Below are 27,312 nucleotides of genomic sequence, written 5' to 3'. Positions count from 1 at the left end.
TATAAGCGAGGGAAACAAACGTCGGAATAATTAAAAGAAAAGAAAGGAAAAGCGGCGCAATCGTTTCCGGCCGGATCCGCGGAAAAGCGGCGGTGTGCGGATCCGCCACGATTCATTCCGCTCGATGAGCATTGACTTTAATGCGCGAGAATGAGGCACGGTGCATCGAGCAAGTGCGGCTCATTCACGCGCCCCGATACCGGAAGGGAAGTGGAAAAAGAAAAAAAAAAAAGCAGAAAATAGAAGAGTTGCACTTTTCAGCCGGTGTCAAAAAAGTAAAGCGCCGTGGGTGAGCCCCGCCATTAATGAAAACATCCATCGAGGTCGAATTGCAAATTAACACCGAATAAAAACGTCCCTAAAACAGGTTCTCTCTCGGAAGAAAAAATAAAAACAAGACGGATTCATAGCCACTCGATGAAGTCGAAGGCAAAATAAAAATTCCTTTCATTTTCGACCCACCGAGAAAAGAACGTTCTCCTAGATAATCATTAATATCCCCGGTGTCGTTTAAATATCCATTCTATTAAAAAGGATCAGCATTTCTATTTTTTTTGTTTTTTTTTTTCCGTAATGAAAATCATTTCCTTCGTCTCGCTCGTTTACGCGCCTCCTCTCTTTCTAACGCGACCTCTGTCGCCATCTAGCGGCGACCCGCGGTGAACTACGTCTACTCCCAAGAGGCCCGAGTATATAAATCACCGTCAGCGGCACAACTCGACAGCGAAACCCGCCAGAGGCGACCAAAGGAGTGCCTTTGGGTGCGGAATTAGGCCCGCGGGTTCTCAGGGACGCAGGCGAGCTAATTAATTCCAATTCGAATAATCACAACTGCCGGACTAGTCCCCGAGTCGAGGAAGTTCGCGCGGCCGCTCCTGGGGGGCGGCACTGGCGCGCCTGAAATAATGGCGGCCCCCTTGGCGACCTCGCCGGGATTTCCGGCAGACCCGAATGCGACTGAGTTTTCTTTCCGAATGACGGAGATTAATCTCACCTCGAATTAAACGATGCTTAGCGCATCCATCGACGCGTCGATTACCATAAACCGTGGCGCAAAAATCAAGAAACATACCGAAATATCGAAAACATAAAATCCACCTATAATCCACTTTACGAGAAAATTAAATCGCGCACTCTTTATGGAACATCCTGTATAAAATTCACACGAAAATAAAAAAACACCCGACCTATCTATATCACTTATCGCTAGAACTTTACAACATTTTAAATAATTGAAATGATTAGAATAATTCAACGCCGAGGAATTCCTATCTTGAACCGGGAGGATTAACTTCCGGCCGCGTGATTAATAATTTCCGGCTCCTGGCGGTGTCTCATTTTACGAACGGTTCCAGCGGCCTGTATATCGGGAATATTATTGCGCGTTACATTGTCCGTTGCCTATGTGGAGGATCGTTTCCGTGCTCGACCAAGAATGGCGGAATTTCGCGTTCCAGGGGAACCGAGGAGCGATCCTCCGATTGTTCGCCGTCACTTCGGGATCCCGAAATAGTTCCCCGACTGCGAGTTTCGGGATTCTCCCATTTCCGAGGCTACGATGCATCGAAGAGCCGAAGGCTCTCTAAGCTAAATCCTTTCCTTGATTCCGGAAAATATTTTACCCAAGGGTAAGGAATTATTTCCATATCCGTCAGGACCTCCCTTAAGATATTCTTACGACGAATCAAAAGTTAAGAATTAANATGCAGGGAATCTCAAAACCCGAAATTTCACATAGAAATACCTGAAGGGGAAAAATTGCAAATTAGGATATGTATAAACACACATAAAATTTTATTTCTAGAAAGATTTCCACCAGTGCAGGGAATGTCAGAACCCGAAATTTCACATAGAAATCCCTGAAGGGGAAAAATTGCAAATTAGGATATGTATAAATACATATAAAATTGTATATCTAGATAGACTTCCACCAGTGCAGAGAATGTCAGAACTCGAAATTTCACATAGAAATCCCTGAAGGGGAAAAATTGCAAATTATGATATGTATAAACACACATAAAATTATATATCTAGATAGACTTCCACCAGTGCAGGGAACGTCAGAAGGTCGTAACACCCCGGCTCCGTTACACCCGTATTCTGCATTAGTACCACGGAATGGGATTCCGGTTACAAAGGCCAGATTCTCCCTTAAGCCCCTTGCTGCGCCTATCGGCGGTTATCAGCGCCCTCCGCACCCTTCCACGGATGCGGAGAGGTGCGGAGAGAGATGCAGAGAGATGTAGAGAGACGCGGAGAGAGATGCAGAGAGATGCAGAGAGATACGCAGGTAACGTAGGTGCACAACGTCAGTGGCACAGACGTGTCACGAGCAGACGTATCCCGACCGTCAAGGGGCCGCCGACCCAATTCCGCGACGTTTATACCGCGATCTGGCCCGACGAAGCCGGATGTAGTCACCGGAAATGCATTTAGAGCCTTTGGTGCAGTTACAGCCCCGCAACTGCATCCGCGCGCTGTCCCCAGGGACGGCTTTAATACCCGGTCCCCGATTAGAAAGAGCGAAATTAGATAAGGATTGGCAAATAAAACGGACCAAGAGGCGGCGCCATTTTTCCGCGAGTCTCCGCGAAGCCATTACCAAGGTTTTCCTATTTTCCCGCGCGTCTCCGCCGCAGGCTTTCCCCGGAATGTTAATTAAACGTCGAAACGACGGTGCCTTGATTTTTACCGCCGACTCCCCTTTGATCTTCCCCAGGTTTACATCGCGGTTTAAAGTCCCTTATTCGATGTTCAAACCTTCAGGGGATTTGATTATCCACTTTTGTAAATTCTGCTTCATCGGTCCAGAATGTTATTACGGTTTAGTCGAAGATCGAAGCTCCGGATAAACCGATCACTCTTTACTAATTAGTGGAGTCAGTCGATATATCTTCCATCTCTCGGTTTCTGTGAGATGAAGATTTTTATTCTCATTTTTTTGTCCTCTTTCCTCCTAAATTCCAATTCCTTTTTTTCTTCCCTCCGTGTCGCGGCATCGATGGCCGAGGAATTCCTTCGATCACGAGGCGTTTAATCGTTCCCTCGAATTAACTAATTCCGGACGTGGAGAGTATGTGCGTTATTTATTTTTTATTCTCATTTTTTTTCCTCTTTCCTCCTAAATTCCAATTCCTTTTTTTCTTCCCTCCGTGTCGCGGCATCGATGGCCGAGGAATTCCTTCGATCACGAGGCGTTTAATCGTTCCCTCGAATTAACTGATTCCGGACGTGGAGAGTGTGTGCGTAAAGAGATGCGTGCGCCTCTTGGCCGCGTACTCGAAAGAGGTCCTCGCGAATATATATCCACTCCACGTGCTCCGAGCGTGGCTCTCGAGGAGAGGCCACGTGTCGGCATTAAGGCTCTTCTTCCTCCTACGGTGAGTCGCGACGTACCGCGACATACCGCGACCAGTCGCGTCGCCCACGCGCGGGTGACGACGGGACGACACGCGCGACCGCGTGCACGTGAAATCCATCGCCTGCTTGCGCAACGGAATTTTCCTACGAGCAGATATCCCGAAAGTTTTAGACTTTTCACATTTCCCGAAGAACTTTTCCGCGGCTTCAAAGGCACCGAAAAAAAAAAAAAACCATCCGAAAAAAATGTCACTCCCGCAGGAGGTTCTTCGAGACTCCGGAAAAACTTTCAGGAAAATTCTAGGTCCTTCGGAATTGAAAATTTAACCCTCCCTGTTAGAATGAGGAGCCAGGGGGAAAATTGACACGTGACATTTTCCTAAGATAAATGCGAGTTAATGAATAATGCTCTCGAATGTGATTCAATTGGAGGTTACGGGGGGGATGATAGCCGGGGGGTTAATTATTCCGGAAAAACTCAGGAAAATTCGAGGTCCTTCGGAATTGAAAATTTAACCCTCCCTGTTAGAATGAGGAGCCAGGGGGGAAATTGACACGTGACATTTTCCCGAGATAAATGCGAGTTGATGAATAATGCTCTCGAATGTGATTCAATTGGAGGTTATAGGGGGGGATGATGGCCGAAGGGTTAATTATTTCGAAAATCGGCCTTCCCCGAGGGATAAAGTCGGGCTCGCAAGTGGGCAAAGTTATGACGAGCACGGACCAACCCCAAACATTTGCACTGGGGGGGTTGAACCCCCCTTCGACCCTCTGAACCCTCGACCCCACCCCAAAGGGGTGGCTCGGAGTTCGCCCGACGTATTATTACCGCGGTCGGCAAAGTAGGGATCATTATTCTCCGACGAGCGCGAAAAGTGGGGCAAGAGATGACCCACTCGCGATTTGATACGAGCTTGATCCCCGGAGGTGACGTTTTCTCCTCCTCCGGAGTTACCGACATTGCAGTTTCCCCCCCTCCAAGCTTTTTCGAAATTCCCCCGACGAGCTCGCTCTAACTTTTCCTCCGGCATGTCCGATAAACGTGTCGCTTGTTAAATAGAAAAATGGGGTACTCGATAAAAAAATTTCCTTGATTTGAAATAAGACGAAATTTTGATAACGAATGATATGGGACGGTAGGATATTTTATTTAATTAGTGAAGGCGCATTTCACATTTTTTTAGGCTTCAGAACCAAAATGGCCGCCTGTGGGGACACAATAAGATCCTTTTTCCGAGGCGACCGTGAAGTGCAGAATAAAAAGCAGATTCGCGTAATTGCCAATGACGAGTCGAGGATGAGTGTGCATCTTATCCTGAACATTCCTAGGTCCAAAGTCCACGGCATCCGACAGATACCTCGGATGAAATTCAATTTGAATAAAAAAAAAAGGAAAGAAAAAGAAACAACGATGACGACGCCGCTCTCGAGAGAGGAAAAAAACGAGTTCGTTGAGAAAGGCTTAATAAATGTCAAAATCCGCCAGGAAAGTAACCAAGCACAACGATAACCTTCATACCTCTATTCTAGCTATAATTAAAAAAAAAATTATATAACTTGCCCAGTACCTCAATTTGATATTTTATATTTATTTCTAGAAAATATTTAATCTTTCGAAAATCTCCCGCCCACGAGGCAGGTCTCATTCTGTATTTCCGACGATTAAAAAGGAAAAAAAAATGTATGTATATGTATTTTTGGGGGGATTCCGAAGCCAGCCATTTTTAGGTCCTTTGCCGAAACTCGAGGATTGCGGAACCTAGAAAAGGGAAGAAAAAAAATAAGAAGAGAAAATAGCGGAAGTTTCTCGTTTCCTCGTGGTTGTGGGAGGGGCCCGACGGTATAAACGGTCGCCCTGAATAGGTGACGAGTTAAATAGGCGAAAAGGTATATATCCGTGTTACCAAAGTCCAAAGTCCGCGGACTTTAAGGCAGTTACTGCGCGCGCGTGACGGAGGTAGCGCGCGAGGCATCGTCGGCTCTCTCTCGCTCTCCCGCGCGCCCCTATACCTCGGTCTCTCTCGCACTCTTGGCATAGGGGCACCTCGAGTGCCGCCTCGAGCCAACTGGCTAGGCAATTTCGTTTCGACCTTACACCGTCGACCGACTCGATCGGCCAACTTCGATCGATCCGTCCCTATCCAACAGATTTCCCGCAATTTCGCAAGAAAGAAAAACACCTCTTAATACAACTCTTAGCGTAACGAAAAAAAAATTTCTCAATGCCTGTCAGCAAATCTTACGACTTTTAGCTATTAAAAACCCGTAAAAAAAAAAAATGGAAAATCTGCGGAGCGCGTCAACAATTTTATGGGTCGAGGTTATTAAAAGTGCGTAAGAAAATGTCTGCATCAAGCGTCGATATCTACTTTGAAATATCTTTTCATATAAAGTGCGCCTGTAAGCTGTGTACGGTGGTAATTGTTTCAGGGGTAGCTTTTACCCCGATGACCCGAAATTACCGGTAAGTGCCGGGTTACTCGGGACAACTGTTCTTCCTTTTTACCCCGTCCATTATCCGGAGAAATTGCTCGGCAAGCGGAAGAAGACACCGAGAAAGTGCACGGAGGAATTGCAAATGGCGCCGATCGGTCCGCAAATAGACATGACGGTGTGCGATGATGCTATTATCGGGCCACCTGCCGGCACCGGGTGCGCTATCATTGCTCCGAAGAGTAATTGCGGGACATCGATTAGTACCTATCGATTGGTCGAGGTCCACCGGTTCCATATTTCGGGATTCATGCCCAATCGATGATCGACGACCATCGATTCGGTATAAAATGATTCGATAACCTTAAACTTTTTTTTTTAAACCGTGATTACACTTTATCATTACCTTAAACTGGTAAAACCGTGTAATCACGGTTTTTGCAGTTAAACGTGGTCGGGTGAGTTAATGGTAAAAAAATATATATATTGTATGTATCAACGTGGAGCCTCAAAAAAAAATTTTGTCGCGGTGACAAAAAAAATATATATATATATAATGTATGTACCTACGTGGAGGGCCCTCTAAACGGGTCATGGCGTTTAGGCAACAGAGTTACGATAAGAAGTTCGGTTATCCAACGGCGAGGTCCATTAAGGACCCCGTGCGGTTTATGGGGGTGCGGCATGCCACCTCGCGTGCCGTAATATTCCGTCTGTACTTATCGGTACCGCCGTAAATTACGAGCCGCGAGTTTGCCGGTACACGTCGCGCCCCGCCTTACCGACTGGCGGTAAACGTCGCCCCCCTCCGCCCTCCGATCGTCGAGACTCGCCCGCACCTCGCAGAGACCATTGACCCGATAATGGGGCGCGCCGTTGACCTCTTACACCCTTACCGACCATTGCAGATTCCCGTGTATCTTCGAAACCACCGATAAGAAACGCCCCAAATATGGACACCTCGATCTCCTCTATTCTTCGAATATCCTGACATCGAGGAATTTGAAATTGAAAAAAACAAAAATTACAAATGATAAAGTAGTCAATATTGGCTGCAAATTCGACGAGGTGACGAGCCGCTACGTCATCCAGAAGAACGTACGAGGTGTTCATTTGCAGAATTCCTGAATTTGAATAAATTTGGCATTTTTTTTTAGGTTAGAATTGCGTACGTCAAGTGATGGGGCTTGGATGGGGGGTTTAGCCTCTTTGGGAGGTATTGGGGAGGCTTTCCGGCGATGTGACTTTTCCTTCATTTCTTTCCGAGATTCTTTTTATATCGCGAGACAGGGCGTCGGTAAATGCAGGTGTCTCTGGGGGTCGGTAAGGGCGTTCGATGGGGTCGCGTCTCGGACGTTCTCGGGACTCGTAAAACGGTTTTAAGGCCGCCCATCGATGGGCCATTTCGAGAGGGCTGACATTCGATCGAGCATTTCTACTGAACGCTTGTAAAAGGGGGATACTTTTGCAGGGATACCTGGCAGGAGGAACGGCAATCCCACCCCCTCCGCCATTTTATCAAACCCCCTCTATTAACTTTTCCAATACCTAGCGATGAAACTTTGGATCGTCCAAAATTTTCCATCCTAATAAACTTAACCAATAAATTCAAAAATCCCTTCCTCCCTCACTAAAAAAAAAGAAAAGTGAAATACACATTGAGACTCTTCGAGTTACCTTGAAGCCTGAAATGAGAAGAAAATCTCGAAATAGTTCGGAAAAAGGGAAAACCAAGAAAGTTTGGAAAATACGGCAGAGTGTAACAGCGAAGACTGATCCACTTCCCCTCTATATTAATCTACCCCGTGAACATTTTTCCCTTGTTTTTCCCGATTACTCTCTCCTGTTTATTCAACTCCCCGGTATCGAAAAAAAGCAACAGAAGGAAAAAAAAAATGACGGAGTGAAACGCCCCTTTCAAAAAATTGCGTTTCGCAAAACACGCATTTCGAGGGCGGAACAATTTCGGGAAAAATCTCGGTGTCTTTGAATACACCTTTCCGGGAAAATTGAGAGAGGCGCGTTTCCACCGGACGATGTGAAATATCGTTCGCGAGCCGAGAGGGATGCCTAGGGGAATTTCGGAAAATCCCCATGGGCTCGTTTATGAAATGCCGCGTGCCTAACCTTCCGTAACAGTAAGCATCGGCTTTCGCTCGGAATCGGCCATCTGGTCGTAACTTGCGTTATTACCGATCGTTACCCCCCAGTAGATCGATCTACGAGTGCGAAACGACGATAGGGTTGATTCCGCACACCCGTCGAGGTGCAATGCGCCATTCGGGGTCGTAAACCCCCTGAAGTTCGAAGCGAGAAAGTGAGCGGACTGCCTCGTCCCGTGGTACTCTTCGGAGTACATGGACAGAACCTCCCTCCCTGAAAAGAAATTTTTTCCGGACGATTCTCCCCAACGAACACGTCGAACTAAAATTCACGAGGGTACCTTGAACTATACGCAAGACCGTGCTAATTTTTTCATTCGGTCAGATTCGACAGGGAGGTGAGAAAAAAAATCGGAGAATAGAGGGAGCGAGCGAGGTGTAGGGAACGGCTCTCTCCTGAGCGACCGAGATGATTAACCCTCCCAACTTCGGGATTTTTCTAAACGCCCCTGGGCGATCCTCCCGTGGAAACAAAAATTTCAGGGGACGCAGAAGGTGTACAAGGTACCGTGTTAATATTTCCCCTGGTCTGGCGCAGTCGGAAGGGGTGGATAAAAAATCGGGGAGCGAAGCGCCGGGTGAACTTTACGAGCGGTCCCCGCGGAGCGGGCGAATTAACTCTCCCGGTTTCGGGATTTTTTCCAAACGTCCCTCGACGGGCAACTTGGTCGGAAAAGAATATACGGGGCAACCCGAGGCAGCGAGGGAGCTCGTCGTATTTTTTCCGGGGCCGGCGAGCCGGCGATTTCGGCGGGGAAAAAAAAAAAAGAAACACCATCGCGGGGAAAAGTTAAAAACTTTACGACTCGCGGGGGTGGCGGCGCGGCCTCTTTCAATAGCGCGCCTCCCTCGGAAAGGGATTTACGACTGCCGGCTTATCCGAAATGGCGGAGCGATTCGCGTATCGAATTATTTTACTTTACGCACGAATCCCCTACCCCGGAACACCATTCGGCCCGTATCCGAAGATGCCTTTTAGATTGCATCCCCCGGCGCCTCCACCGTAAAACACCCCCCCCCCCCCGAAATTCCCGAAGATTTCTCCGACGTGTTCCCGCCCTCGAGGATTCCCACGGGAAGATGCGAGCCGGCTGAAGAGGAGGAAAATGAGGGAAACGAAAGGAAGAAAAAAAGAGAGAGAGAAGAACGCCCACCTTGAATTTCACCCGGCGAGTTCCTGGGATCGGAATTTCACTAGCGAAAATCCTCAGTCAAGATTTCCTCGCCCAACAAAATTTCAAGGTCCCCAAGAAACGAAGACGAGTTGAAATTTAGTTGAAAAAAAAGAACAGATTTCCCGAATAAGCCCTTAAAAAATTAATCGAGCGCTTCCAAACGCTCCGAATTCCCGAGGAAAAACTGGAACGCAATATTCGTAAGTGTACGAATGAATTGTCGAATTTCACTAGCGAAAATCCTCAGTCGAGATTCCCTCGCCCAACAAAATTTCAAGGTCTCCAAGAAACGAAGACGAGTTGAAATTTAGTTGAAAAAAAAAACAGATTTCCCGAATAAGCCCTTGAAAAATTAATCGAGCGCTTTCAAACGCTCCGAATTCCCGAGGAAAAACTGGAACGCAATATTCGTAAGTGTACGAATGAATTGTCTTGAATTTCGCGAGCATTTGTCAGAAAAAGTCATTTAAAAAGTAACCCGTGAAATTTTCAAAATCAGATCTGATTTGTTTTAAATTCGGCCCACCGTATCGGAATGAAGTAGAGGCGTATGGGAATTTATCGATTTTCGTGAAAAATCCTCCCAGAGACTGGGAATAATTTCTGCGTACACTCGGATCGACTAATTGGACGTTTCGCGATTTCGAGGTTCGGGCCCTCGATACGAGGAGGCAATTGCAGCCGTATAATGAAGCCCGTTGGGGTCCGCTAAAGCGCGTCCACCCTATCGTTTGGTCGTTGTAAAACCGCCGAGACGGCCCCTCGTAATTTCCGCGAGTTGCAGGTCGGTCGTGAGAGAGATAGAAAGAGAAAAAGAGAAAAAGAGAGAGCCAAGGGGATCTCGGTACGAGATACAATTACTAGGTACAAGGCCACTTTAACGGCGCCCCACAGGTACACCCCCCGCGAATCGACCCCTCGCCCCCTTCGCCGCACCTCGACCATGAATTAAAAGTAAAGCCCATTAAGAAAATTGAAAATAAAAATTTCCCCCAGATAATAAATCACCCTATTAGCTACATTAGCCACGCCACTACGATCAACCGAGATATCCAATTTTGGGGAATATCATTTAGAAGATGAAATTAAATATCACTTTTAAATGTGATCATTCTCGGGAATAATTATTTCTTTTTTTTGGGGAGCGTTAAATTGGAGTAGCCCCTTGAGGGACCTCGGGAAAAAAAAGACAAAAAAAATGGATAAATTTCAGACAGGTCTTCGATTCGCATGACGACACGATAACGTCGACTTCCTCGACGCGGTGCGAAGCCGCCCCCGGGGGCACGGCACTTCCGGCTGCACTTCCGGATGCACTTCGCCGGGTGCAACTGCAGTCGACCTGACGGCCTCTCGGACGAGGTCGACCCACGGGACAATGACACACATCGATTCCTTTTTTCCCGTCTCCCTGCATTATTCCCCTCTCTCTCTCGCCTCCTTTGTGGATTTTTGCCCCGCTGATAAGGTACCTCGATGAGTATTTATCGCAGCAGCGTGCCACCGACACGGGGTGCACCTGCAATGCGCAAAATGCATCGGGCAAAAAAGGAAGTAAGAGAAAAGAGGAAAAACCATGAAACTCCGTCCCGGAAGATCCACACCGGATGGAAAATCATCGGGGGCCTTTTTTATCTCATTACCGGTGGAGTTTAAAAAATGGAAAAAAAATAGGAAAATGGGATATTAATTCCGTATTATATCGGAATTAATTCCGAGCGGTCGCGCGCTCTCGCCGGTCACAATGAGCGGAGGTGGGAATTGTTCAAAAAGCTCGCCGACACTCGATCCGGCCCCGTTTCATTGACCCGCGACACCTTTGAATTATTTATCATTTGATTTATTCTCCCACTAGTTGGAGATCCTTGCGAGACCCCGGTGCATTGTCTCGCCACTTCGACGACCGGCCGAATCGCGCGTACTGAATTTACGTAAGGAGAGAGAGAGAAAAAAAAAAAAAAAACAATCAGGTAAAGGAATATCGAGATAAAGTCCAATCAGCATTTTGGGACCTGTTATCGTTAACAGGGATATCTCATTTTTTAAATATATTCCGTCAGTAATGATTTTCTCGTCTTTAAAGCCACGTTCAGCCCTTTTCTTAACCCTCTGGCTACTAAGAGCGCCCGACGTTTGGTCCAATATTGCCTGCACGGTCAGAGGAATTTCGCCCATATGTCGATATGGCTCCGTGTTCAAAGGGTTAAATCCATCGGCTCTTGATTTATAGAAATTAAACACGGGGTTAGTTATTATTTATCTTTCGTTTTAAATCTCAGAAACAATTTTTCTTTCTCTTATTATATTTTTTAAGCGTCCAAGGTAACATTTTTCCAGGATTTTTTTTTCCCACCCTCACCTGGACCGTCTCGCGTGCACTTTGCATTTTTACAGGTGCGCACCTGGCGCCGATTTTTCAGGGCTCGCATCTCGCGTTTCCCCCCTGCGAATCGAACCGATCGCGGCCCCATAAATCCCGTCTGTCCCCGAAATAATGGAATTCGCGGGCTGCAAAAAACTCCCCCCGCTTTTTTCCCCGGGAATATTTCACCGCTTCATCCCCCAGGCATGGCGGCGTCTTTCCCGAACACTCTTCCCGTTAATTTGAGCCGAGCTTACGATTGGAAAAAAAACAAAAAAAAACTCGTGAATCCCGAAAAAAAAGAAAAGGAAAATTCCCACGGTCGGGATAATTCCCCAGAAATTTGGACAAATCGGCGCCCGGTATGGCGGAAACCCGACCGAAGAGGGGAATAAAAAACGAGGAAAGGGAGATATTTCCTGAATTTAATATTTAGTAAGAATAATCAGCGAGTTTATTAAATATATCCACGGGCATTTTATCATTTCCGGTATATCGGGTACCACTGAAACCTCCAATTCGGGTTTCGGGAATTTTTTAGGATTTCTTTTTCCCCTCTCGACTTCGGCTAGGCGACTTTTCCTTTTCGGGGAAAATCAGGGGAAAGAGGGAAGGTCTGCACTTAAATGCACATGGCGATACAGACGATAAAACCTGCGACTCGCCGCTGACATTTATCGGCGTCGTTAAGCTATCGCCGGCATCTCTTATTGGCACATTCCGTTGTACCGCGGCTCGGGATTGGCCATCGATAGCTTAACGACGCCGATAAGTCTCGCCGGCCCTGCGGAAAGTAGCTGAGATTCCGGAGAGATCGCAAAGTCGCTTAAAAAAAATAATAAGAGAAAAGAAAAATTTTTCTGAGATTTAAAACGAAAGAAAAATAATAACTAACCCCGTGCTTAATTTCTATAAATCAAGAGCCGGTGGATTTAACCCTTTGAACACGGAGCCATATCGACATATGGGCGAAATTCCTCTGACCGTGCAGGCAATATTGGACCAAACGTCGGGCGCCTTTAGGCGCTCTTAGTAGCCAAAGGGTTAAGAAAAGGGCTTTAAGGACGAGAAAAAAAAAAGGTCATCCTATTTAAGTTCGATGAATAGGCGAGGCCCTTTAAAAAAAAAAAAACGAGAAGAATTAATTAATCTCGTTCTGGAATTCCCGAGGGAGGGAAAATGAAACGTCAAATAATTTCCCGAGCCAATTAAAGGCGACCTGGAAAATTCCCGCTGCACTTAATCCCCGAGTTGCAATCTGCATGATAATTCCTGAAATCTGCATTTTCCATCTTATCGCCAGGGCGGAAGGAGGGCGCCGGCCCTCCGATGATAACGGCGGCTAAATGTTATTATCACGATCTCGCTAAACATCGCGATCGTTAAATATTATTAGCTCGCTGGTCACACTTAGGGGCTTGAAATAAAATCATTCTGGATCGTCTTATCGCGTGATTTCCCCTTATTCGAGGAGTAAATTCGCAATTCGAACCGGCGTAGACCGCGATTCCTTATCGGCGCGTTATCTACGCGTAACGCGGCGTTCAATTTCAATAGAAGGCTCGTCCGGCGACGTCATTCCGCATATTTTTTCCCGGCTATTTGCCATTCGCCGACATTTTTTTCCCCCGCTCGTGCATTTGCACTTTCAGGTGATCAACACGATAAGAGGCTCGCGGGATCGGCATTAAACGCATCGAATTGAAATACTGCGAATATGTCGTGATACCAGGTTAAAAGCTTCGCAAAGATACGGAGGCTAAACAAACAATTGGCCTTGAAGAGCATCCTGGACAACATTTCCCGACTTCAATTACATTTACATAGACTCTCTCGACAGTCGAAATTATCCATCCGTTAATATTTTCAATCTTCCTAACAATTCGTAAAAATAGTAATCAAAAAAATAAAATATAAATAGTAAAAATAATAATAATCCAAAACGACTCGCCGTAGTAATCCGCGCCTCGTAATTAAATTCCCCTTCCACGGAGTTGATCCTCTTCGTTAATTAAACAATTTTGTATATAAATAATTGAAAAAATTTTGTATATAATTAATTGAAAAAAAATTTTGTATATAAATAATTGAAAAAATTTTGTATATAATTAATTGAAAAAAAATTTTGTATATAAATAATTGAAAAAAAAATTTTTAACAAATCATTATCAAAGAATTTTCTCATGTCAAGGAGAACATTTTCTCGTCCACCCAACCAGACTGCGTGGTTGAACCAATGATTTTACCGACACACCCAAATAATCCTTCGGCGGGTAAAAATCAAATGAAACGATCCGCAGGAGTAATTAGAGCCTAATTAAATTCCCTTTCATGGAGTCCCTCGGCTCCGTTAATTTCTCGTAAACGGGGGAAGGGACTTGGTGACAAATATCGCATTTACCGTGAAAATGGGCGCCTCCCTCGAATATTTGGGACCGCCTCGATTAAGCGGCTGGGCGATGCATTGTCGTTATCATCAGCGTTATCAACAAAGTCCCGCCCGTTGGGCGCGAGAGTTTCCGGGGTATCGCGGGGGGCTTCAATTAACCCGGCATTAGTGATACCGTATAACGTCCGTATAACGCCATATAACGGCATATAACGCTATATAACGACATATAACACCTTCCCAGGTAATCGTTTCGTCTATCTATATCCGCGACTTTGACGGGCATAAATAATTAGGAGTGACGTCAAAACGGGCATTAATGGCGTTGCCCTTGATCTTGAACTTGCGGGAACAAGGGGCCCGAGAGGGGAGGGTTCGCCTCGTCACCCCAGAATGTCTTATCAGTGGGAAAATGGGGGGCAATAAGTATCGGGCCCGAGTAAACGCCGAGCGGGACTCAAAGTCCGGCCTTATCTCGAGCTCGGACCTCGTAGAATGTTCTCCTCGTGTGTAACACTGCCGCAACACGCTCTCTCGGTCTCTGGTGGAAGGTGCATTGACTCCTCGGGACGAATCCCGACGTATGCACCTCGCATGCGAGTGCAGGGAGGAAGAGAGGGTCGCGTGCACCGCCGGGCGAACCACCGAGAGGGAGAGGAGGGAGGCACTTACCGGCACTCGAGACTTTACGGCTGCTTGCATGATCCAGAAAGGCAGAGACCTCGGACTGTTTCCTTTTAAATCCTCTCGGGTTGGAAATTCCCTTTATCACGGTGGGAAAAGGGCAGGAAAAGCCACGAGGGGAGTCCCCAAGCGAGAGGAGCAGCAGGAAGGAAAAAACATCGAGAGCTCGGAAGGGCGGGTGGAAGATCGCTCGATAGAGGAGAAGCACGGCGTTGTACGGGAAAATGGTCCCAATAAAGGTTGCGCGGGACGATTTGAGGAACAACTTTTGTAGGAGACGTTTTTCTCTAGAGTACGATGCGGAGGTAGGACACGCGAACGAAATCGGACGGGTCGCGGCGCCGCACCGGGCAAGAAGCGGCGCACCGAGAGAGTTAGTGCGGCGCATCCTCCCGAGTACTCGAGGCTTTATGACCGGTCATGCGATCTGGAAATGTGTACGGCTCTCTTCCTTTGTTCCACTTAGTGGTCCGTGCACCAGGTCGTTTACAGGACCGTTCTAAATAATAATCCAGGCAGTCGTCGACCTCGGAGCCGAGCTCCGATTTGCGAACTTCGGATCTCCATCCTCGCCGAACCTGATATAAATCGACCTAAATCGACCTAAATGGACCTCTCGATTTCACGCGACCAAAAAAAAAGAAAAAGAACGTCAGCACCTATTAATTATTAATTTTGCAACGACGGATTTGCAAAATGTCGCGCGCCGTGCCATATCGTCCGAAGGACCGACCCGACATATCGAAATTCGTGGCATGAAGTACCGACTAACGGCGAGTCAGGATTACAGAGTTCGAGGGGGAGCTTCGCAATTTGCAACTGCAGCGAAACCACCGGGACGGCGAAATTATTTTTCCCATGCATAAAATTACCATGCGCTATTGCTCGGACTGGACGAGGGCCGTCCAGGCCTGGCAGATATCGCGGCGTCCTCGCAAATCGCGGGAAACATTAATTAATTTTTTTATTCTATTGTATAAACATATATATAAAAAAAAAAGGTTCAAGCTCGAAATGAAACAAAATGCATTGGATAAAAGCAGTGCAGTGGATGAGAATCGTGCTTAAATTGGGAGAACTTTTGGAAATTTGCGAAAGTGCCCACTCCTCGTAAGGAGGAGATTAAGGCAGGTCAAGGAGGGGTCGATCGATCGGGATCGGCTCTTCCCAATTAACCCAAAAGCCCCGCTTGATTCGGCGGTGTCAGCGAGTGCCGAAACTTTCGGTTGGGCCGATCGGTGCCACCTAATTGCCGCAATTACCATGCATACGACCCCGGTGTACTCGGAGTGCGCCGGCATATATAGGCAGGGTCGCGAGACGGGGGTTTTGCGTAGACGCCTCGCAATTTGCAAATTGCAAGACGCCCCGGGATTGCCGCGACGCGACTTAACGCACTGCGGAACACACTTTGCGGAATTTCCGCGAAGATGCGAGACTCAATTTCCGCCGGGTTCCGCGGAGTCGCTCCCATTTTTACACGCCGGGAAGACGTACGGCGCGCGGACTCTCGCAGTAAACGCTCCTCGGAGCTTTAACGACACGCGATGTGGAAAAGTGTTCCCCACGAAAGTTCCGCGGAACATCCCGCCGAGGAACTTTCGTCTAAGACGTTTCCGCCTAACGCGGCCCGTTAACGTGGAAAACGCGGAAGACACAATTACCCCGCCCGGTTTAACGTTACACGGGTTATCCCGGGTCTACTGTCCGTTTCCGGCTCAACGAGACGTCGTACGGAAAAAAGGCACTCAAGGAAAGTTGCCCAAGGTAATGTGCGGAGCAACTTTCGTTGGGGACACTTTCCCGTGTCGTTGGCCGTTTAGGAGGAAAGTGCGAAAAACCCCCGCGCTGCGAGGCTCTCAAGACGTCGGTCCTCCCTGCGACCGCAGCGCCTCTCGGGACGCACTAAAAGCGATCTCTAAGTGCACTGCAGTGAAAATGCGATGCGTTTTCATCAAGGAAACGAAAAAAGAAGAAGAAATTCACGAACAGCGCGACGTATACGGGAATTTAACGTGACATAAGATTTTTAAAAGCGCGCTTCCAGTCGATCTTCCTCACGGTGAGAATCTTCCGAGTTGTTGGCGCGGCGAATTATGCACCGCCTTGTGCTCTGGAATAAGCAAACCCGAGACGAGTAATGCACCAGGGGGGAATAAAGAGGTCGCACTCTTCGAGGGGACGTCGACAACTGGATATACCGTGGAATAAGAGGAACGCAAAAGGTCCTTTCCATATTTCCCGTTGCCAGCGAGACCCCGAAAAATCCCCGCCATATTCCAGGCTTAATGAGGGATGCATAATCCGCGGCGCAGGGGATGAAGCTTCAGCGAGGGGGTAATGAAGCGTTGCACATGCAGCCCTTAAATCAGCAGAAAAATGTGCGAGCGTTCGCCGGCGACCTCGCCCGATGGAGTTAAAAAAAAACCGGAGTGGCGAAATTCCGCGTTTTCGAAATTCCGGGGGAAAATGTCAAACTACTTTATTTCATTTTTTTTTAATAATAAAAATCAAGTGCCCAAGGGTCTTGTTTCTTCCGCCCCCAAACCTACACCCCCACAGTACAGCTGCACCCGCTGCATCTTCGGTAGGATGCAACGAGAGAAAGAAAAAAAAAAATTAATTCCACATTTGACGACATTCTAAAATTCGAAAAATCTGAAATTTTAATTTCAATCGTCTACCTAATTATACGCGTCCGACTTACAGAAACGAGATTGACCGAACCAGGGAACCAGGTTGTCCCAGAGATCCTCGACGAGAAGTCGGTAACCCCGAAACCGAGAGTACGTATTTACTCATGTACACCATCAGTGCGGCACAAGAGGGAGGCGACAAATAACGAGAGCCATTGCGGAAGAAAAACCAAGGATTGCACTTCGCCGGCCATTTCTCCGGCCTGGTGATTCACGACGCCCTCCCCGACGAGGGTGCAGAGGAGGAATTGATGGGGAACCAGGAATTCGTTTCTACGGGTGTATTAACGATTCCATAACCCCGGCCGATGGCTCGCCATAACTCCACGGCCAGAAAAGCTTATAATCCGGCGCCTCGAAACCTTCATTTCCGGTTCGCGGATCTGCAGACCCGATTTGCACCCCCCCGCTCGATTTCCGGCAACTGCAGTTCGCTGCACTCCGCCACCCGGGGAGGTTTCTCACGAGGAAAGGGACACGAGAATGCACCTCGGTGTTGGACGGGAAAAAGACAAAAAAAAACCAAAAAAAACAACAGAAATTCAACCACAGAGCGGTACGACTAATTTCTCATTTAAACGCGGTGAAAATTAAATATCCCCTAAAAAGCGCTAAAAATGATTTCCGATTAACGTCATCAGATGCGCCTCGATGCAACCGGATAACGTTTCATTATCAATCCCCGATACGCTTGATCAGAAAAATATAGGCATACTTAACAATCTAATCCGGGTGAAATAACCGAAATTCTGGTTTCTTTAACTGAAGTACTTTTGTTTCTTGTTTTTTTTTTTTTTTCAATATTACTCGACGTTCGAAAAAGAAATCTTTATCCTCGAGGCTGGTATCACCGAGTGGACGGAAAACCGGAGGGCGATCAGCGAACATTTGCCCGAGTTCAAGAGCTAATTTCTCAATTAAACGCGGTGAAAATTAAATATCCCCTAAAAAGCGCTAAAAATGATTTCCGATTAACGTCATCAGATGCGCCTCGATGCAACCGGATAACGTTTCATTATCAATCCCCGATACGCTTGATCAGAAAAATATAGGCATACTTAACAATCTAATCCGGGTGAAATAACCGAAATTCTGGTTCCTTTAATTGAAGTTCTTTTGTTTTATGTTTTTTTTTTTTTTTTAATATTACTCGACGTTCGAAAAAGAAATCTTTATCCTCGAGGCTGGTCACCGAGTGGACGGAAAACCGGAGGGCGATCGGCGAACATTTGGCCGAGTTCAAGAGCAAGGCTATCAGCGTTAATAAGCGGTCATTATCGGCCGATAACTGCCAATCACGATTCACCGATCGCCATCGATAACCCGCTGGGCGTGACGGACTTAATGACAGCCTGGGTCATTAGGGGTAATTTATGCGGGAAAACGGTAGCGCACTGATGTGACGTCTTTTTACCCGGGGGTCTTTATCAACGCTTCAATTTCACAATTTCACAATTTCACAATTTCACAAATGTCGAAATCCCTCGAACGAACCATTCATTGTATCAGAATTTTTTAAACTTGACCGAAGCGTTGAAAAAATTCTTTCCGATTTATATATCTATTTTTTTTTTTTTTTATCAAGTGTATAACAATTTTCAAGTCGAATGTCGAAGGACGTTCCTTATCACCGCCTAGGACGATGTCGATAAGGGGGTCGACGGGCCTATCGGGGTAAAAAGTCGCCCTCACGGTGTACAGCGGGCGGAAAAAATGGCCGCGGAGTGGTCGACGATTTAAAATTTAAAGGTCCCCGCTTAGAGGCTCTCCCTTGTCCTCCGGCCAAGTGGGGGGAGGATCGATAATTCGCTCGTCTACGTCGGCAGTGGCTCTAAAAGTTTTACGAGCCGCCGAGGAAGCGCCGCCCGAGGGTGTCACGAGTGACGGAGAGGCCGCCCCGGGACCGGGATCGAACCTGTCGTGTCTCCCGCCGGAAGTGCACGTATATATGTATACATACCCTGTATTATCATCTAAGCTAAGTCACCGCCATTTGCCCATTCGCGCCTATCCAATCGCTAGAAGACCTCGCGCCAGGTATAAAACCGCGAAAAACGAGGCGCACCGGTTCAACGATACCCGACACATAAAAATAGTCCATACAAAAGTTGTAGCGCCCAACGAGAGGAGCAACTTTCATATCGGTCGTTTTCTTATCCCACCCCTAGTTTAGCCAGGAAACCGCATCGAAGTCGGCTGGAGAGGGTGGCGCGGTCAACGAGTGCGCGAAGCTGTGCCCCCCACCACCCTCTATGCGAATCGCTGTACAGTTTGGCTATTTTCCACGTGCCTCCACCCTGCACTCGCGGAACGTTTTCCTGCCAGTCTCCAAATTCGCCATCCGCGAAAACTTGCGAGGAAGCCGAGGAAGAGAATAGTAAAAAAAAAAATCGAAAAAGAGAAAAAAAGTCGAAACCGTCCCGAGCGGCCAACTTCCTCGGCAGCTAAGTTCTCGGAGAAGTTCTTAATTAGCCTTATTAATTAGATATACACGGGCACCGGGTGCACCGCGACGAGTTCTCGTCCTCTTGTCGTCGCGGAACACCCCGGAGACGGCCCGAGAAGTGTCGTCCCCGAAGAGCGTCGCAAAAGGCGCCGCTCCCCGGGGGAACGATCTAAATTCTCCCTTTTTCAGTCAAGATGGAGGATTTCGGTCCCGGCGTGAACTAAACCGGATGAAGTGAAATAAAAGAGGGAGAAATGGAGACCCGGTTTTTCGTGCCCACGGCTGGCGCGGGCTCGATTAGATTAAAGTAATTAGATTACGTGTAAGAAGGTAACGAGCCGGGTAATCCCCAAACCTGGACTCCTCCTCGTTGCGAGTCGGCATTGTTCTCTCGACGAGAGGTGCTCCCTCTCTCTCGGTTCCCCGTCACCTCCCATCGCTCCGTCTCTCTCCCCGGCCCCTCTACGGGGAAGCTCGGAAAATCCCCCCAAAAAAAATCCCCAAAAAATCCCCAAACATGAAAAATAATCCTAAATACCCATAATACAATCCAACCCTTTACAGGGCACTTACCTCCCATTGCTCAAAGACCTTTAAAGGCCTTCATAGAACCTTGTCCCATTACCGTCATATTTATTGAAATGGCATTTTCTTTTTTCCCATTTCCCTTATTCCGCCAGGAAGTACCGTCAGATCGTCTCAGGGACAATCCAGCGAAAGTTATCCAGGCGACGATTAACAATAAGCCGGTCGTCAATCGAGAGCCCCAAAGCGCATGCGTGCATTTGCGTTTCAGACAACTGATTTTTATTTTCTTTTTTTTTTCCTTTATTTTTTTCTTCCCTTTATTCTCATCACCCGGCGATGTCGTCGACCGACGAGAGAGAACGAGCGAGGGACAGAGGGCGCAACAAAATCGGAGATAAAAAAAAAGAAAAAAAAGAAACGAGATACGGAAGTGGAGCCACGTGGATTTGCATGTCGAAATGGATCCGCGAAATTAACCTTCCCCCGACTCGGACGTTAATCCCAATGAAATGATCCGCCGATTCGTAATTAACGAATTAACTCATTGCTCGTATCGCGCGGAGAATAAAATCCGGCGTCGATTAATCCTAATCGAAAAACCACCCCCTAATGGGACAGAGTTTTCGCAATCGGGTGGAGGGGTGGCGGGGCCAGGAAAACACCTCGATGCAGGTTGCATAGTAATCACGGGTCAGGTAATTTACATGGCATGGCACTTTGCGGACATCTCGGGCCTGTTTACGGCGTCCACCGTCGAAACGGCGACTGACTTAGCAACGGCGCTTCCCGTTGATCAAAGTGCAACGAAGTGCACTTGGGTGTCCCCATTTCCGGCGCAATCGGGCCCGCGAGTTCTGATAAGGCGACTCCGCTCGTCCCACACGAATTTGGGAAACCAAACACGAGAGGATCCGACATAGGCCTGGAAAAGAAATTCCCAGCTACGCCGCGGAGGAGCAAATATGATGCACCATCTAACCGGAGACAAATAATCCCGATAATTACAGATCAACTCCAATAGGCTCGATTAAACGTTTCTCCGGGATTAATCATGAAATTCGTTCCGGTCAAATCGTTGTCAATTAAGTTAACAAGGTATCTCCTAGGTTGGATGAATTTTCCCTTGGTGGAGGAAAGCGTGGGAATTTTTTTCCCTGCGAGACATAAAATCTGATAAAATTCCCGAGAGGACGGGGAGGATATATTCCAAATTATCGCTTTATCTCGAATCTCTAGATTTTTTTTTTTTAATTCAAGCGATCGCTGCCCTCGGGAAGGTTTGCTCCATTTTTTCCTTCACCTTCTGCGAAGACGAGGTAGGTGGAAAACCAGGAAAATTCGGAGGAGCGTGTGTCCGGGTCTCGTCCCCGGCAAGCGTCGAGGGCGGACCATTAGTCAGCCTAGAGGTGTCCAGGTGTCATTCCACCTGGGCGACGACAGCCGGGTCCAGGAAGAGGACAGGGACTCCTTCCGAGCCCGGTCACGTCCCGCCCCCGAAACTACGAGGACCGTTTCCCGAGGATGTAAACCGGGAGAGAGCCGAGACTCGGGGGACAAAAGGTAAAAAAGGAGCAACGAAGGGGACAGAGAGAGAGAAGGAGGGGGGAAAAAGAAGAAAGAGTAAAAACGGGAGGAAGGAAAAGTCCGTACGTAGCCACTTCGGCGGAAAAGTCCCCGGTGAAGGCGCAAAGTACCGATCGGGGGAGGATCCCGTCGGGGGGTTGAAAATTCCCGGACTCCCCGCGGGTCCGGGGGGAAGGCCCTCGTCGGGGTAAATACCCCCCAGAGGGAAGTCGGATTGTTTTAAGGAGCCCGAACGAGCGGGTAAACGTTAAGAACCGAACGACTCGCTTAGAACCTAAAGAGAACGGGGCGGATTTTCTGGAGGACCCCCTTAAGGTGACATCAAATTTGCATCCATGAGGTCGATCGTTCGCGAAAAATTTCTCCAGTACCGATGAAATGTTAAATTTCTTAAAAATCTTCCCCCTTAAGGTGATATCAAATTTGCATCCGCGAGGTCGATCGTTCGCGAAAAATTTTTTCAGTACCGATGAAATGTTAAATTTCTTAAAATTCTTCCCCCTTAAGGTGATATCAAATTTGCATCCGCGAGGTCGATCGTTCGCGAAAAATTTTTCCACTACCGATGAAATGTTAAATTTCTTAAAATTCTTCCCCCATAAGGTGACATAAAATTTGCATCCACGAGGTCAATCGTTCGCGAAAAATTTTTCCAGTACCGATGAAATGTTAAATTTCTTAAAATTCATCCCCCTTAAGGTGATATCAAATTTGCATCCGCGAGGTCAATCGTTCGCGAAAAATTTTTCCAGTACCGATGAAATGTTAAATTTCTTATCCCCCTTAAGGTGATATCAAATTTGCATCCGCGAGGTCGATCGTTCGCGAAAAATTTTTCCAGTACCGATGAAATGTTAAATTTCTTAAAATTCTTCCCCCTTAAGGTGACATCAAATTTGCATCCGCGAGGTCGATGGTCGATCGTTCGCGAAAAATTTTTCCACTACCGATGAAATGTTAAATTTCTTAAAATTCTTCCCCCTTAAGGTGATATCAAATTTGCATCCGCGAGATCAATCGTTCGCGAAAAATTTTTCCACAACCGATGAAATCTTCAATTTCTTAAAATTCATCCCGAACGTTCATGAAATATTTTCCCCCCAAAGAATTCTCCGCGTTAAGGGAGTTGAAAAATTTGGAGGAACTCCAGCCGTAAACGGTGGCACTCGTTTAACTCGAATTCATTTAACGCGCCGTTTATGCAAACGGCGACGGCCGCTCTTTGTCGCGTACTTCGGTAATAAAGGGGAAACGGGGACCGCCGAAAAGAAAGGATGCACCTCGCAATTGTTTCGAAGTACTACACGCTCGAGAACGGTTCGGGAGCTAAGGTGATACTTTCGCGCATTTCGGCCCGGGGGATAGAGGAAAAGTTCCTAGCTAGGGACTTTTTCGAGTCGGGTCACGTGTCTCGGTCCCGGAAAGCCTCGACGAGCGACTTCGTCAGTGAAATGTGGGATGAACCGAAAAGTGGGATCCGTGGATTGGTCCAGACCCGAGAAAATTCCGGGAGTTCCCAATAGACTCGTCAAAACTTCATACAGAATATTCCAGATTTTGCAATAACGGCGACGAGATAAAAATAAAATAAAATGCATAAAAGACTAACCGGGCGCCAGGGCATGTCCGACGACCAAAGAATATTCCCTAGAAGTAAAAAAAAGGGAAATAAAAATAAGAGTCACCTTCCAGATCCCGTTTCATGATCTAGGAATATTTTCACCTAGGGACGATGAAAAATAAACGGACAAAAAATAAAGAAAAGAGTCGCCTCGCGGCAGGATATCTCAAGATTAGAGGAGGACTCGATACATACGTGCGCGATTACTTAACCGAAACCATAAACAATAATTATCTCGCCTTTCCCAGCGCCATTGTTCATTTCTGGCACGCTATTTCGGATGAAAGTTCGCTTGGTGGACAGCCAAGGTCGTGTTTTATCTTAACCGAGGTTTACGAATTAAAAATAACGCGACCGAGTGCCGGTGGTCGTGACATTGCTTATTTCGGTAGGTTCCACGGAGCGAATTAACATATCAAAGGAAAAAAAAAAGAAAAAAGAAAACAAATGAAAGCCGGAAAAGTAGGCGGGAAATAAGGTTCGCTTTTGGGGTAATTTCCTGGCCGGGAGAGAATTTCGATTCGGGAGGGATTTAAGGATTCATTTCCGCCTCCCCCTCGGACCCGCCTCAAGGGTTCCTAACCTCAGAAATAGCCGATCGTGGGTTTCGCAAAATCCGAGGCCATCCGGCCCTCGGTGAATAATCGCGGATCAGGGTTCACTTGGACGGCGGCCAATATTAATCCGCGTGCTCGCTTTTCGTGTATATTTTCGGCCCGCCTCCGTGGATCGAGTCAATGGACGGTTCGGGACGCAGCGATCTGCATTACCGACCGAGGCTCAGCGAGCGCGATACCTGTCCTACCTCAAGCCAACGATAGTTCTCTCTCTCTCTCTCTCTTCTAGTGATTCGTACACTTCCTGACCCTCGCGACGAGTGTTGTAAAAAATTGCGATTAAAAAAAAAAAAATCATCTTAATAAATCTCCCATAAATTCGGCCGTCACAGAGGCATAAAAAAGTGGGAAAAAAAATAAGATCGATCGATCTTCGGCGGTATTTCGAATTCTGGAATAATCGCTCATCCCCCCGCAACCCGGAAGACAAGGGCGAAGGAGAGTCTCTCCCATCTCTTTAGCTTCCTCCGGACTTCCGGATGGCCGATCGACTCGACATCGATCGATCGGCCTCGCGGGGGGTCTTGCGTCTTTTTCGGTCGGCGCGTCCGTTCAGGCCGGGGGAATTAGGTCGAAATTGGCCGGGACTCGATCTGGAAATTCAATTCTCCCTCGCCTTTGTGTACCAGAGGAGTCGATCCGTGGCCCGGTGCAGCCGTCGTTTTCGCGATCTAATTTACGTACGAATTCTACGGCGTTCCCGTGTGCCCGTTAAAAGGCCCCATATAAACGAGCGATTTCCCGACACCTGCGGATCAACGTTAACTCCACCAAACTTTACGGTACGTTATCGCAAGTCGTATCGATAATTAAATTTGTGCCCCTTAAAAGGCCCCATATAAAGGATCGATTTACCGACACCTGCGGATCGACTTATCGAATTTTTCATTAAATAAAAAAAAATTGTTGGAACGAAAAATCAGCAATTAGGAACCTATATATGCACTAAAAAAAAATATTTTTCATTTAAAATGTGACCTGAAAGTTACACGGGCTCATAGAGGGTTAAGAAAGGAACGTATATATAATTTATTGAAACTCTGAGAACATTTTATACGTATATTCGAGTATCGTCATTTTTCGCTTAGTCGTCCAATATAGCGCGATAACGTTATCGGGAATTCATTCGAAATCTCAACCGTCCAGGATTTAACGTCCTGAATATTCTTTCATCGACCTATCCTCCTTCGTTTGAAAATATCCTCGGGAATAACGCGACCTCGTGGTGTTTCGGGCCACGTGGTACCGTAAATAAACAAATTGCGGTAAAGGTACGTCGAACTTTCGGAGTCGCGTATACGTTGAGACCAGCCAAGGTATACGACAAAGACACGTCGATGTGTACCAAGATGTGAAAGAGAGAGATAGAACGCAGTTGGGCCGGGTTATTTATAAGCAGGCTAGTCCCTAAAGCGGCTTAAAGGCGGTAGACGGAAGAGATGTCTAAAAAGAACCACGGGCTCGCCTAGGGAGGAAACTCTATCTCGAGGTCCCCCGAAAAAGAGACCCACGTAAGAGGGCCAAGGCGATATCAACGCCTGGCGTGGAGGAGTCATATTTATAAAATTTATTCTAACAATTTGGGACAAGTCGTTCCTGGTTATTCCAAATATTACGAACTTCTGGTTATTCCACCTTGACTAAAAATCGTATCCTGAATCTTGCTCCTCCAGGACCGATTTCCCCACTTTCGGTATATAATATACAATCGGACCGTACCGACGTAATTCCATCTCTCGGTCCCTGGAAATCAAATTGTACAGGTGTAAGAAAAAGAAAAATGTTCATTAATTAAATATTAATACACCGAAGCGAAATAACCATAAACTCCTACCTTTGCATCGTTTATATTACCCTGCATCCTAATATCTTATCAAGGTTGGTAGTTTAGGTGGAAAAGTGAAAAAGTGATTATTTATACGATCGTCGAGGACGAACCTTTTCGAGGCACTCCTGGCCAATGGCCTTGGGATCGACCTGGACTTCCAGGATGACGGAGTTGGCCTGGCTGACGAGGCACCACATCCTGACCCTCTTTTACCTCTCACCTTCGGGGATATCTCGGCACGCGTGACGTCACTTCACTCCTACGCGTCCCACGACGACGAGCGGAAGGGTCGCGGGGTGGACGCCGACGGCGTCGGCTCTCCAGCCGGTTGCCCGACCGAGGGGCTACCGGTTGCCAGGGTTGCCAAGGTTGCCTCGGTTGGCGCGGCTCGTCCTCTCATAACAGGTTAGCGCGAGCTCACCGGCACAGCTGTCACCGACTCCTCACCCGGGCCGCTGTTCCGAGGCGACGTGCTCCAGCTACCGGCGACCGAGAGGCGCCTCTCATTGGCTTCCATCGCTCGCCAATCGCCGCGAGGAGTTCTCCTGGACCGGTTGGTCGGTGCACCAGGAGACGACGGATACGAGGAACACTTACGAGCTCGCGCGACTACCGTGCGACCGTCCTCCGCGAGCGCGAGACGCCGATTGAGGGCTCGAGTGAAGCCGAGCTCAGCTGACGGCGAGCGCCAAGCTTCGCGCCGACGCCACCGCGCGCAGGCGCGGCGCCACCGGCGCGCGACCGCCTCCATTTTGAATCGCCGGATACCCCGAAAGGCATTTTCGCTCGATCGCTACAAACTCGTATTCAAAGTAATGGCGGTTGAAAATAGGCAAATCCATCCAGGAAAAGGGTTACGAGCCAGGCGAGGCCGGATTTATGCGCTCCGTTTTACAGCTACGCGAGTTACGTGGCAGTTTCACTGCTCGACGAATTTCCTCACATCTCGAATTTTCACATTCTGTTATGCCTGAATGTCGTCTGTTTTCTCGACTGGATTCCTTCAGCGTAGTACTTGTCGGTATCATTTATTTGCCTCGCTAGGACTCTTCACTCGACTTGTATATCTACTTAAACTGTAAATACGAGTTTATGACTCACTTTAATAGGTAAAAATTCATTATGTCATTCTGATAATTGCAATTTTTCGCATGACAAGGTAATCGCTCTTATTGTTTATCGTGACGTAATATTTTCCTGATAAGACCGAATTTGACCTTAGTGTGCTTTGGAGTCTCAAGGCTGAGGCCTACTTCCTGGATATATATGTATAACTGGCTCGACAGAAATCAGGTAAAAAATGCACGTAAAAACGATTTTTGAATATAATTTCTGTACAGGTATTAAAATGTCTATAAATCCAGGTTGTATAAATGAATAATAATGAATAGAATAATTTGTATTATTGATTAGAATTGGGATAT

At 47.2% G+C, this 27,312-nt stretch overlaps 1 protein-coding gene across 1 annotated transcript in view; it reads right to left on the bottom strand.

Moving 5' to 3' along the window:
- The window catches only part of LOC105694799 (E3 ubiquitin-protein ligase MYLIP), a 71,650-nt gene extending 45,130 nt beyond the window's left edge, over positions 1 to 26,520 (bottom strand). The window contains exon 1 of the mRNA XM_012415809.1: positions 25,999 to 26,520. Within this exon, the coding sequence (XP_012271232.1) occupies positions 25,999 to 26,085 (87 nt within the window). The 5' untranslated portion in view covers positions 26,086 to 26,520. The remainder of the gene's footprint in view (positions 1 to 25,998) is intronic.
- Positions 26,521 to 27,312: the final 792 nt, after the last annotated feature.

The sequence above is a fragment of the Orussus abietinus genome, unplaced genomic scaffold (assembly GCF_000612105.2).
Source record: "Orussus abietinus isolate OABI.00-Male unplaced genomic scaffold, Oabi_2.0 scaffold27, whole genome shotgun sequence".
NCBI lineage: Eukaryota > Metazoa > Arthropoda > Insecta > Hymenoptera > Orussidae > Orussus > Orussus abietinus.
The sequence above is the reverse complement of the archived record's forward strand: the minus strand, read 5'-3'. Positions and strand labels throughout refer to the sequence as shown.